Source organism: Myotis yumanensis, unplaced genomic scaffold (genome assembly GCF_028538775.1).
Source record: "Myotis yumanensis isolate MYYU_CA2020_CCGP unplaced genomic scaffold, mMyoYum1.0.hap1 SCAF_5, whole genome shotgun sequence".
NCBI lineage: Eukaryota > Metazoa > Chordata > Mammalia > Chiroptera > Vespertilionidae > Myotis > Myotis yumanensis.
The window spans coordinates 5704258-5718280 of NW_027223756.1; the positions used below are offsets into that span (position 1 = coordinate 5704258).

At 45.2% G+C, this 14023-nt stretch overlaps 1 protein-coding gene across 8 annotated transcripts in view; it reads left to right on the forward strand.

Moving 5' to 3' along the window:
* FBXW11 (F-box and WD repeat domain containing 11) overlaps positions 1-13676 on the forward strand; it is a 101208-nt gene extending 87532 nt beyond the window's left edge. For all 8 annotated transcript variants that reach the window (XM_070414410.1, XM_070414407.1, XM_070414408.1 and 5 more), the window contains 6 exons: positions 390-639; positions 3475-3593; positions 5396-5506; positions 6336-6414; positions 7422-7607; positions 11253-13676. In XM_070414410.1, the coding sequence (XP_070270511.1) occupies positions 390-639; positions 3475-3593; positions 5396-5506; positions 6336-6414; positions 7422-7583 (721 nt within the window). In that variant the 3' untranslated portion in view covers positions 7584-7607; positions 11253-13676. The remainder of the gene's footprint in view (positions 1-389; positions 640-3474; positions 3594-5395; positions 5507-6335; positions 6415-7421; positions 7608-11252) is intronic.
* Positions 13677-14023: the final 347 nt, after the last annotated feature.

Genomic DNA, 14023 nt, shown 5'->3' on the forward strand with positions numbered 1-14023 from the left:
CTCAAAGGTCAAAAAGAACCGTAACTGTCCTCGGTTCTCCCTCCACCAAGCCCCTTCCCCGTCACCTCAGACTCACTGCAGCGCCCACTTATTTGAAGAGCCCTTTTTTTTACCATCAGTACAAACCTGCAGGCACAATCCATAAACACCCGACTTACATAAACCTGCACCTGAGCAGAGCCAGACTTGGCCGCCTTCTTTTGAAACACTTCTCAGCAAACAGAGAAATTGCTCCTTTTAGCTTGTACGTAGGTGCCAGGTCCCAGTCACCAAATACAAGTCGAGTCCACACCCCCCAGCCTGCTACAAGAATGGGCCCAGAGCGCGGGTGCCACGCGCTCTCCCGGTTGTCTCCGTAGGTCAGCATTGTGCTTTCTGTTCTCATCTAGAGTCTGGGATGTGAACACGGGCGAGGTTCTGAACACGTTGATCCACCACAATGAGGCTGTCCTGCACTTACGCTTCAGCAATGGACTGATGGTGACCTGCTCCAAGGACCGCTCCATCGCGGTGTGGGACATGGCTTCTGCCACCGACATCACTTTGCGCCGTGTCCTGGTTGGCCACCGCGCTGCTGTCAATGTAGTGGACTTTGATGATAAGTACATCGTGTCTGCCTCTGGTGACAGAACCATCAAAGTAAGTGTATCCGCTTCCTTCTGTCTCCTAGAATGGAGGGAGAGTGGGAGTGGCTACCCCAGCCTGGTACTTCTCAAGATCTTTATTCTCCTCCATTGCGCTTAGCAGCCCCTGAAGCCACCCCATTCCACATGCTCCTTAAGTTATAGGACGGGAGGAGGAAAGGGTCATGGGACCAGGAAAGAGAGCAGTCCTCTATTTCATGAAGTGACTTTGCCGGTGGCCTTTATAAGGGGACGAGAACTAACCTATTGAACATGTCCCATGTGCTCGGAGCTTGTACGTCACCACCTCATGTCGCCCTCCTGGCACACTGTTGAGGAGGTATCGCCTCCATTGTACGGATGTGGCTCAGTGAGTGAAGAACTACACCCGAGACCGTGCAGCCAGCTAGCGGCAGAGCTGAGATTGGATTCAGGCACCTGATTTTGAGAGCCAAGCCTGTCATGCCACAGACCCGGGGCTGGCTGCTAGGGATGTGATGGGAACAACACATGTCCCTGTCTTCAGGAAGCTTAGCATGTGGGCAGCAGACATGTGACAAGCAGTTGCTGTAGTCTAGGGTGACCCACAGGATCGATATCCATTTAATTTTTAAAAAATCTAGCTTTCTTACGTTTTTATAACAACTTTACTAAAATAATTCACATACCATGGGATTCATAATTTTAAAGCACACAGTTCAGTGGCCTTCAGTGTATTTACAGTGCTGTGTAACCATAACTAGTTCCGGGACATTTTCAGTCGCCTCCAAAAGAGCTCGGACCCATTAGCGGTCAACCCCTCTTTCCTTCCCTCACCCCTGGCTGCCTCGAGTCTACTTTCCGTCCATGGAGTTGCCGTCTGGGCATTTCTTACAAATGGAATCATACAATATGGGGCCTTTTGTGTCTGGCTTCTTTCACTTAGTGTATTGCTATCCAGGCCCACCCATAGCCATTGTACATGTAACAGTATTTCATTTCTTCTGATGACTGAATAAAATTTCATTGATGGATGTGCCACATTTTGTTTATCCATTCATCAGTAGATGGGCATTTTGGTTGTTTATACATTATCTATTATGAATAATGCTGCCATAAACATTTGTGCAGACAATTTCTCTTGGGATGATAACTCTGTGTTTAAGTTTTGCCAAACGGTTTTCCAAAATGGCTACACCAGTTTACAATCTCACCAGCTATATATGAATATTTGAAATTGGCTAAAAACCAAACAAACAAAAAAAACCCCTTCTTTTTATGACCTGCACTAAACAGCATGCTAGTATGTGCCACCCCACAGATCACAGACTAGGTCACATCATACGTTAGATTGTGTGAACAGCTAGGATTTGTATGAGGTGATTCACTCACTGCTCAGCCACACCATTGGTACAAGACCAGTGCCTGGAACTCAAGAGGGCCTGGGCCTTAATCAGCGCTTGCATAATAGCAGCCTGGAGGAATTCTCCATATCGCGTCAGCACTTGGTATTGTCTGTCTTTTTATTACAGTTATCCTAGTGCAGCGGTTCTCAACCTGTGGGTTGCGACCCCTTTGGCGGTCAAACGACCCTTTCACAGGGGTTGACTAAGACCATCCTGCATATCAGATATTTACATTACAATTCATAACAGTAGCAACATTACAGTTATGAAGTAGCAACGGAAATAATTTTATGGTTGGGTCACAACATGAGGAACTGTATTTAAAGGGCCAGAAGGTTGAGAACCACTGTCCTAGTGGGTGTGTGGTGGTATCTCTATTAATTTTGTTTTCCATTTCCCTCATGCCTAATGAGGTTGAGCATCTTTTCATGTGCTTGTTGGCCATTTTTATGTCTTTGGAGAAAAATCTATTTAAATCCTTTGTTCATTGAACAGATTGGATTGTCTTTCTGTTGTTTAGTTGCAATAGTTCTTTATATGCTCTGATAATAAGGTCCTTAGATAAATATTTGCAAATATTTTCTTTAATCTTGTGGGTTGTGTTTTCACTTTCCTTTTTTTAATGGTTTTACTTTCTTGATAGTTGTTTTTGAAACATAGAACTATTTTAATTTTGATGAAGTGCATTTTATCAATTTTTTTCTTTTGTTGCTTGTGTTGTTACACCTAAGAAACCATTGCCTAATCCAGTGTCACAGAGATTTACTCCTGTGTTTTCTTCTAAGAGCTTTATAGTTTGAGTCCTTACATTTTGGTCTTTGATCCATTTTGAATTAAATTTTTATATATAGTGTGAGGTAGGGATTCAACTTCATTCTTTGCACGTGGATATCTAGTTAACCCACTCAACTACAAGTGCAACTGGTAAAATAATTCAGGCACTGTGTTTGCTTTGTGTCTCCTTATTTGGCTGGTAATGTGTGGCTATGAACATCTAAGTCTTGCAGATGGTTTCACAAAAGGGGGATTATTCATTCCACATTCATAATATTCGGAGTGATGTGTTGAAACAAATAGAGCTGTTCAAGAAACTATGCCGAGAAGAGGAGGGTGTGAAAGGTGAAGCTTGTTCAGATCTGTTACATTGGGTTTGACATGTCAGCTGGTGTAAACCATAAAATCTGGCCTGGGCTCTTCCCTCTGGGCAGGTGAGTGTCTGAACCCTCCAGGAGACGGTCTTTTTGTGAAGATCTCAAGGCTTGGAGACCTCACCGCCTCCCTTTGTATTTCATTCCAGTTTTATCACTCAGCAGCCAAGAAAGCTTGATTCTGTCTCATCTGGCCCCCCACCTCCCAGCGCTGTCTCATAGTCAAGTATTTTGATCCTTCCTGGAGCTCTGACTTTCTGAGAAAGGTATATTGTGAGGGGACTTTTCTGTACTCACTCTGTTGCTAATTTGTTACAGGTCTGGAGTACGAGTACCTGTGAATTTGTTCGTACTCTGAATGGGCACAAGCGAGGCATTGCCTGTCTCCAGTACAGGGACCGGCTGGTTGTTAGTGGATCATCAGATAACACCATCAGGTGGGTAGAAGCTCGGTGCCAACAGGGCAGGCGGGGTGGTTTCTGCCATAGTGTTGACTCATCTCCCACTCCTAAAGCTCCAAAGACGCAGAGGCTTTGGGATGCTTCAGATAAGAAAACTTTAACTTTTTATTCATCTGTTTGGCTCTGCTCACTGACATGGGTCAGCTGTCTTCTTCCAAGATTCCCCCACTGCACAGGGCTGTGTGACCTTAGCTCTACAAGATCACCTAATACCAGAACACTCAGACAGAGCGTGCCCCGCCAGCCTGGCTCTGCTTGCCCTGCCTCAGCGCCTGCCTCCCTCCCCACTCGTGGGCGGTACCTTACTGGCTCTCCCAGGACGGTGATACAGAATCATCCACTCCTGTTTGGTCATCTATTTCATTTCCTTTTTTCTTCCCCAACACTCAGTGTCCTTGCTTTCTAATAAATCTGACCATCCTTTATATCTTATTAGAGTTTGTCTTAAATATCTATTTAAGTATCCCAACTCATTTCCCCCCTCCCCAGTTTATGCCATATATATATATATATATATATACACACACACACACACACACACACACACACACACACAAATTATCTAATGTTTGGGCAAAATAAAGGTTGGGCTCGATGATTTGAGAAGGGGAGGGAGGGAAGGGAAGAAGGGTGGGGCTCTAACTGCTATCAGTTTTTTTTTTAAAAGATTTTAAAAAAATTGATTTTTACAGAAAGAGAAAGGGAAGGGTGGGGGGTGGGGAGGAGAGAGAGACAGACAGACAGACAGTGTGAGAGCAGAACATGTCTCCTGCATGCACCCTACTGGGGATTGAGCCTGCAACCCGGGCCTGTACCCTGACCAGGAACCAGCTAGCCACCTTTTAGTGCATTGGACAAAGCCCAAGCAGCTGAGCCACACCGGCCAGGGCTGCTCTAAGTCTTCTTTTAAGCTTTAAGATGTCATAAAAGTCACTTTAGTACTTGAATCTTGGTTCTGTTGTATTAATGGTGCTTTCTAGTAGTATTTCAGCAATAAACAATCCTTAGCGTCCTCATTGGAATCTCTGAGGTTTTACAAAATAGCATGTGTATTGCACTACAGTTCCCAGGAGGGAACCACTTTGGACTTGGTGGCAGTGCTCACAGTAGGTTCGAGAAGCCATCGTCACTGACACTGATGGAGAGATTGGCTGAGGGCGGCTGTGGTGAACTGTTCACTAGAAGTTCATTACAGAATTTATTTGCTAACTTTGTTTTGTGTGCGTTCCATTGCTGTGATTTCTTTTTGCAAATAATGCAGAAAAATCAATGATCATAGAAACAAATTTTATTTCCAGAACTGTTATATAATTCATAAACAGAAAAAAGGCTAACTGTGTATATTTATATACTGGGTTTGTATTTCCAAGGCACTGCATTTAGCTCGAGTCTCCCACTTTGACCTTGAATCTGGGCAGCCCAGTATGCAGTACATACCGAGACGGAGACCACCGTGGTGGCGCTCGCCTCCCTGGGCCTCGTGGACTCCGGGCTGGGAGGGCCTGGGGTGGAATTCTCTTATTTGTTTAGTAACATACGCATGTGATTTTAAAAGTTTCAAATTGTGTAAAAGGAAATATAATGAAAAGTAAGGCTTCCTCCCAAGTTAGTGCTTAAAAACACACCAATGGCCTAAGTGTGCATTAATGTGTAGTGTGGGCTGGGAGTGAGATAGAAATAAGAATTCCAGAGGAGGGAAGTCATATGTGGGCAGATACGAAGACCGTGCGGGCGGTGTGGTCACGTGCGAGGGTTTCACGGAGCTCTTTTCCTTCAAGGCTATGGGACATTGAATGTGGCGCCTGCTTAAGAGTCCTAGAGGGACATGAAGAGCTGGTGCGGTGCATCCGGTTCGACAACAAGAGGATTGTCAGTGGGGCCTATGACGGGTGGGTATTTCACATCGCAATGCTCTGCTGTGACTGCGTCAGGAGGGAAAGGGCTGCCCCTCACGCAGCTGTGTGTGCAGGTCCTGCGCTGGGCAGGTTCTGTGTATGGAGGGGTGGCAGTTGTTATTACACCGCTTGGTCAAGTGAGGCCACTCAGGCTCCAAATCCCACAGTGGCAGAGCTTCCGAGGCTCCTACACGTATGCCTTTCACCATTATTGTAAACCAGGAGTAGCTTAGGTTGTGCAGGAATTCCATTCTTTGCCTTAGCCCTTACACCAGGCGTGGGGTCCCCTCCCCTCCCCCCAGTTCAGGGGTACATTTCTTTTGCCCTTCTGGTGAATTGAACAGATCCTCTTTTAAAAGCTTCACGACTTTTTAAATGAGCAAATGGCAACTGTAAACCTTTCAAGATGACCTGCTATATACTTCACAAGTGGGTCAGGTGGTCTGTTTACACTCCTGTTATTAACTGGGAGCATTTGCCTCGTTGGCAGAAAGGCATCCTTGGAATGTCACAGCCCCAGCTCTGTCCGCAGCACCCACTCAGCCCGGGAGGGCCCTGAGTAATGCCTTTGCTGACAGAGGATCAAGTCAGGGGCTGAATTGAGATAACTGGAAGTTGTTTCTTGTCTCCCTTAAAAATTCTTCTGTGCCATTCCCGCAGGTCTGGGACCGTGTGGTGGTTTAAGTAACTTGTAAGAACATAAGCATGCTCCCCATTAACGTTTCCAATGGGCAATTCAAAGGCACTCCGCTGTCGAGGAAACAATTGACGGTATTTAAAATGTTCGCTTTTCCACTCATCGCAATCTCATTGTCCTTTCCAGGAAAATAAAAGTTTGGGACTTGCAAGCTGCTCTCGACCCGCGAGCCCCAGCAAGCACGCTGTGTTTGCGCACACTGGTGGTATGTGACCTGCCGACACGGGAAGTGGTTTCCTGAGCTGGGGGCTGGCCGCCTGCACAGAAGCCGCCTGGGTAGCCCCAGGAAGCTGTGTCTTCAGAGAAAGGCGCCCTCCTGTTCATTGGTCTGGCCCACATCAGAGACCTTGACATTGACATTCCCAGTGCAGCGAGCCCTCCCCTAAGGAGCTTTCCTACGGCCCGCGCTGTGAAGCAGGTTCCTCCTTTACGGGTGGACTGATCTCCTCGCAGAGCAAAACCTGGTTCCTACCTGAGGTGTGGGGGGTGTTGATGTGGGTCCTGGGTTGCGTTACCCTTTTCTAACAGCACATTTTTGTACTGTTGTGAGGGAATTCCCCTCAGTCTACATTCTATGGATTATTGCTTTGACATACAGGAGTACTTCATTTTTATATGTTAATCTCATTTTTGCAGTTTTACCAAGCACATTATTTCTCATAGTCTGCTCACCTTTGTTGTATTTTTTGAGAGATAGTTGCTTGAAAATACTGCTATTTTCCCTATTTTCAATAGTTCTCCCTTTTATTTTTGTGTCTTCCCTTCGGGCACTGCCTGGAACATGCAGAACTGTAGTAGGGCCATTCTCATCTTGGTTTTCACGGGAATGCTTCTCCTAGTTCACCGTCAACTCTGACGTTGGCTGTGGTTTGAGTAGTCCTGGTCCCGTTCACACCACTCTCCTGGTCCTAGTTTGCACCATGTTCAAGAACGGGCATTGCACATTATCGCTCACCTTCCTGACCTTTCTAAGACCGGCTGTGCACGATCACTGATGTACTAATGGGCGGGGACCTGGGATACGGAGTCTGGTTAAAGAAAAGGCCGAGAAGGGGAAGCAGTGAGGGTGCCGAGGGCGAGGACAGCGCTCCGTGGGCGCCGGGGACTTGTTAGGAGCCTGGATACGGAGCTGCCTTCCCACCTGTGCCGTCCCTGCGGGGTTCTGAGGGATGGGAAGGCCTCACCTTCCTCATCCAGTGTTCTCTTCCACAGGAGCATTCTGGACGTGTGTTTCGGCTCCAGTTTGATGAGTTTCAGATCATCAGCAGCTCCCACGATGACACTATTTTGATTTGGGATTTCTTAAATGTGCCTCCCAGTGCCCAGAATGAGACCCGTTCTCCCTCCAGAACATACACTTACATCTCCAGATAACAGTCTGCACTTTACCCGTTTCAGGTGAGTGCTCCCCCAGGTAATGCTGCTGATTGGAATCACCGTGGGGGGTGGAGGGGGCGGGAGGCGGGGAGAGAATTGTGTGGCTTGGTTCCTTTCTCAGTGACAGGGACCAGGGTGAGATGCCAGTGAGTGCAGGTAGTCGCTTCAGCAAACAAAGACAAAACTCAGTGAGCAGTGGGAACAAACTGTCCAGACTGGCACAGCCAGCGACTACGTCTGCGTCCCTCACCCAGACGGGGGCCAGGTGTGCACATCCCTCCGCCCGGCCCTTCCACCTCTGCTCGGCCTCTCATGGGTTTTAATCAAGTTTGCTGAGGGGTGATTTCTGTAAAATAGGCTGTACTATCTGACACGTTTTTACAAATGTGTGCATTTCTGCAGCTGCCTCCACAGTCAAGATAGAGACACTCCTGTGACCCCAGAGCGTTCCCTGTGTCCTGTGTTGTCGATGCCCGACCCTCCCCCAGACTTACCCCTGCTGGCCTGCTCTCTCACTAGCCACAGCTCTCGACATGTAGCCAGGACGACTTGGGAACGGAATTTTAAATTATATTTTAATTGGATTTTTAATTATCTTTAATTGTACTTTATTTAAACTCATATTTAAATAGTTACATGCAGCTAGTGACTGTTTTTGGACCAGTGTAGTTTTATATTTAGCTTTTACATTTAGGTCTCTGTCCCAGTTAGAGTTAACAGTTGTGTGTGGTGTGAGGTAGGAGGTGGTGGTTCTTGTTTTTACGCAGTTAGCTAGCTGTCCCCGCGCTATCTGAGTAAAGACGTTCCTCTTCCCACTGAATTGCTTTGGCACCTTGGTCCCCAAATCAGGTGACCACTGATTTGTACTCCTGTTTCTGGACTCTATTCTCTTGTGTGGCTGTGTGGCTCTCTTTTTGCCAATACCACATTATGTAATAAATCTTCCAACTTAAAAAAAAACCCCACTGTTTTAACTATTCTAGGTCCTTTAGGGTTTTACATTCAATTTTGAATTGGATTGTCAAATCCTATGAAAATGGCTGCTGGGGTTATGATTAGGACTGCATTGACTCTAAAGATCATTTTGGGGGAGAATTTTCATCTTAACACTTTATTGAGTCTTCCAACCCATAACATGGTACAGCTCTATTATTTAGGTCTTCTTCAGTTTCCTTAGCAGTGTTTTGCAGTTTGTTTTTTGTGGAAGTCTTGCACATGTTGTTAAACTTACTCCGTTCTTAATTTTTCCTTCTGTAAGCTGTGCATTCCCCTCCAGGCATCGCTTTAGCTGCAGCCAGCCTCTGCTGGTTTTCCCACGTGGAATAGAACCTGGTCAGCAGTAGCTGTAGCTGAGCTTCTGCAGTGGATAGACTCAGGCGAGTAGGGGTGTCATAGAATAGCCTCAGGGCACCTGTGTTGTATCTTGGATATGTGTTTAAAGAGGCACATGATAAAATTCAAGACACCCTAGTATGTCCTCTCATACCCTTCACCCCCACCTGGCATATTTAATTGATGTAGAACATAGTAAACATTCATAAGTTGGACAACTTTTACATCTCACGTAAAAGGGTCCTGAACCAGATTCCTTTGGTTGAGGGATGAATAATGATCAGCAGTGCTGGTCTCTCATTGGCCGAGGCTGACGGAAACTGGTGGTACTGCTTCCAGGCCCTCCTCCCAAGCCCTTTTAGGGAACTAAGCAGCTGCCTTGTTATGATCCACAATTATAAATCAATGGAAAAATCTTATCTGCTTTTTGAGCAGCACAAGCAACGAAACCTCAAATGTGTTTGTCTCTTCAAAGTGAATTACTTTTGACAACCTTGGCAGTCAACTTCATGGTTTTTATTGCTCTTTTCCAAATTCTTTTCACTTATTGTAACAGGAAAAAAATTATTACCATGTGATACTGTAAGATTTATGCATAATAAGAAACACTACCCTAATGATGATTTAACCTTGCAGTAAAATATTCACCCCTAAAACATTAGGTAAGAGTGTTTCTATGTCAGGAAAGCTAGCAATAGATTTATTTGCCGAGTCATTTTTAAAAATCACTAACTTGTAAGAGCTAAAGAGGCAATAGCTCTCGTTTCTCTTATAACAAGTCAATATAAGATCATTTAAGAAATTAAAAAACAGGTAAACCAAAAGATGAAAATAAAACCCTACTCATGGTTCACCATTGTTAACTCCTCTGTGTACATACTGCACATGTTTTTAAATGCTGTTTTTCTCTTTGTTGTGAAGTTATTGCATGCCTGAATTATCATTCATAATGGCAAAATAATATTTGATTATCTGGATATGTCCTGTTCCCCATCCCCACCCTTTTAGCTTTTAGCCATTATAAAATAAAACACATTACTGATTTTTTGGGGGGACTTAATCTTTGCCCATCCCTTTATTACCTTTGGATGTAATTCTAGAAATGTCTAGAGTGTCTGGATTAGAAGGTGTGGCATTTATAGACTTCTGGTACGTGCAGTCGTGTTGCCCTCCGGAGGAGTTCAGTTGTTTATACTCCCCCAGCAGCGTGTGAGAGGGCCTGCTCATCTCTGGGCGTTCCTATAAAATGAATCCAGGGACTCCGAAATATCCTTCGTGGGGAGAGAGTGGCAAATGAATCTTGAATTCATTGAGAAAACTTATTTGAATTCTTGATCTTTATGAAAATGGACAACATTTTAGGAAAGTTTCCTTTAAAAAAGCAGACCAGCTAAAGAAACCACACTAACTCTAACATTCTCTCCCTCCCTCTCTCCTTCTCTCTTTCTCTCCATGTACATGTACCTCTCCCTCTCCCTCCCCCCTCCTTCCCCAATAGAATTTTAGACCTAAAGGAGACTTTTAGATCTTCTAACCAATAGTTTAGTGCAGTGTTTGAAAAGGTTGTGACGCAGTAGTGATTGTGAAATCATTTGAATGGAATTTGACTTTGACGAAATTTTGAATAGGAAATGTCAGCCTGCATTGTACACACTAATGATAAGCCTTGTTTCATGAATGTTCTGCTCTGGGGGGTGTGGGTGGGTGCGTATATCATTTATATACATGGATGCATGTAAAGGTTATGATTGAAATGTGTACTTGACTCAAAATCATGGTCAAACAATAAGAACCATTTAGTAGTCTTTTTCTCTACACTGTTGTCCTTTTATTAATGATTTATTTCACAGAGACGTGGTTTCTGATGATTAGCATTCTACTTAGAACCCTTGCCTTATTTACTAGCTTTGCATATTTGTTTCCCAGTGACAGATAGTGCCTTCAGGAGGACGGGTGACAGGCCCTTGTAGGTTCTGGATGCCAGAAAAGATTATGCGAAATGTAAAATCTGGCATTAGCGTATTCTGTGATAGGCATCGTTTTCAGCAGGAGCACTGAAGGTGATGGGCTGTAGGGTCAGGCGTCCCTCTGAATCCCCACGCCCTTAGTGACTAATGCGTGACCTGAGCCTTCGTGGTCCGACGTGGCGTGGGTATGAGTGAGTGTGATCCCTGGCTGTAGCACACTCACAACCGCTGCAGCTTGTTGCTTATTTGAAAATCAGTCATGTGTTGCGTGTGTACAAGTGTGTGTCTGTGGATGGGCTGTGCTGGATTAGCTCCACGTCTAACCAGTGTCCCCATCCACACTCGCTTGCGTTTGTTTTCTTTCCAGGGTTTCTATTTTTGAACTACTGGCTACATGGCTACCAAATGCCTAAGGAGTTCTTCACAGCTGAGTTATGAAGCTGGAATTGGTTCTAGACGCTGGGTAGATGCAAAGCAGCCAACTGAAGTACCGACATTTCTCACCTCCGGTTCCGGCCTCCGCTCTGAGAAGGGTACCTTAGCTTCACCGACTTCAAGTAGGACCGAAGCCCATTTCCTCCCCATCAGTGAACAGATCTCATGCTTCACATGTAAATTGGTCAGATAAAAGGAACATCCAGTCTGTTTTCCAGAAGTAAATCGACAGTCAGAGAAGACTTGACCTCTAATTTATATTGCTTTGCACTTTGGTCTGCTACTAAGAAACAGCATTCTTTGGTGAGATTTTGGGTGCCAAACACCTACCCAGAATGCCCAGGGCTTTCCTTTGCAGAAGTTTCCTTTTGACTGTCCACATCATTCTGAATTCTGACTTGTATTAGGAATATGTTGGACAATGGAAAAATTTCTCTGGATTGTTTTAGTAATATTTTTTGGATTCTACTTCCTTTCGGTATCATTTCTCTTAATTTAAAGAACTGTAAGCCGGTTATATTATCTCCCGACAGGTAATATAGCTCTTTTCTTTTATTAACTGTTCTTTTTGCCCCAACCCGCTCCTGATACTCGGTAGAGGAACACCTTTACACATGTGCTTGCCTCCTAATTTAAATACTGTACCCGCATGTAGATATGATGTACATAACAGTTTAACCTCAAGGTTGCTGGAGTTGGCCCCGTGCCTGAGACACTAATACAGAGTGTGTTCCCATGTAGCCATGGGCTGGGCTCAAGAAACCGATGCCAGGGTTACTGTGGATTCCCTAGACCCTCCTGCAGTATTCACACGGTGTTTTTATTTTGTCATTGTCGTGTGTGTGTGTGTGTGTGTGTGTGTGTGGTGTTTTTAATGGGAATCTTGTTTTAAAATGTAATTTCTAAAGTTTAACGCAGAATGTTTTCTTTGTGGTGTAGTATATACAATAGAGAGGTACCTGAGAATTTTTTTGTTCTTTTCCTCATAAGAACTCCTGAGTACTAGTGGTCCCTTCCCATGGTATTCATTTGACTTCACTGTCAAAAACCAGGATTCTGTGCGTTAGTAACCCTGGGGAGGGAAGAACGGGAAGGCCCTACTGACTGGCCCCGGAAATCATGCATCTGGCTCGTGGGGACGGTGGCAGGCCCCGCGTGTGAGCTGGTGTCCGCGCACCAGGTCAGGCTGGTGCCGAGGCCTCTCGAGCGGAAGGGTACTCCCACCTGGTGCAAAGCCTCAGACTCACCAATCCCACCCGTCGCCTCCGGGGTCGTTTGCTGCTGTGGCCCCGGCAGGCTCACAGGCTCTCGCGTGCTCGGCAGCCGACTGCGAATGGCTCGATCATGCTGACTGCGTGGGAAGGACTGGAGCGTCCAGCTGTACTCCTTCCCCTTGCTCCGTACTAGGTTTTGATTTGCCCCTCGCCATTGTGTCCAAAGATCAAGGAACGTCAATAACATTTAAAGGACCAATAGAACCTCCTGGTGATGAAACCTCTTCCCGTGGAAGCACACTACTCCGGCAGAAGGTCCCTGGGCTCGGTGTCTTCACGTGGGGAACGGTGTGGGGATCAACGTGTGTGTGATTTGTTTATCGGGTTGGCTTGGCTTTGTCCTTTTTTTAATACATCCTTCCCTCCCACATTACTAAATTTCTGTTCTTGAGAAATTGAGCCTCAAAGTGTAAAAAAATTGCCTCCATTCATAAGGTAGATGTTGTAAGCTTGACAGAGGTTGTGAAAGTGACGTAACTTTTACCGCTCTGGGAGAGCCCGGGGCGGGGGCGGGTGGGGAGGAGGCAATTGTGAACGAATGGACTTTCTGTTGTTTTTGCATGTTTAACACAAAGTTCTTGTTCCTTGGGAGATCATGGCCTTTGAATGAACATGCACACGACCTTTGAATTGTGCCTACCAAATTATAGCAGGGACTTTGGCAGCCAAGGAGTCCTGACTCTGGGAGTATAGTCATAACTCCCAGCCGTACTCTGGACTTTATTTTGCTAACCCATAATTGAGCAACTGTAAATTACTGCTATATTAATGTTTGAAAGCACTGGTTTAGTCTAATTCTAACTTGTAATTAATTATGTTTGCCAATTATCTGTTTGAAATAAATTTGTGTCTGGACAGCTATTGAAACTGTTAAATTGTACAGATATTATTCATGACAGCTTTGTACTGTGGAATGTGCTTAATAAAAAACAAAAAGTTGACCTTTGTCCCATAAATTGCTAAGTAATGTCAATAAATCAAGTATGAGTATTATGCAGTACATCTAACCTGGCTTCATGCAACTGTTACTTCAGCTACTAATTCAAAGCCAATACTCTTAATAAAGTGTTGCAATGCTCTGATGTTCTGTTAAGAAATTTTTCAAGAAAACACACACACAAAAACCAAACATGTCATGTGCTATATTAGTAACTCAGTGACGTACAATTAAAGTTTGCAGATTTAAAGAATCATCTGCTCTGTAAAATGAGATCGAAAGCAAATTGCTTTTGGCCTGAGAACGTGGATGACATCACACCAGCCCGTGCCTTGGGGGCTGTGCTGAGAGCTAATGGGAACCTCAGGAGCTGGGGCTGGTCCGACTGCTCCCCAGCTGTCTGCTTCCCACAGCGCTGCTCTGCTTCCCAACGTACTGAACAGTGGAGAAGTGGCCCCTGCCGTGTGCACAGTGCCTCCCTGGGGGTGGATC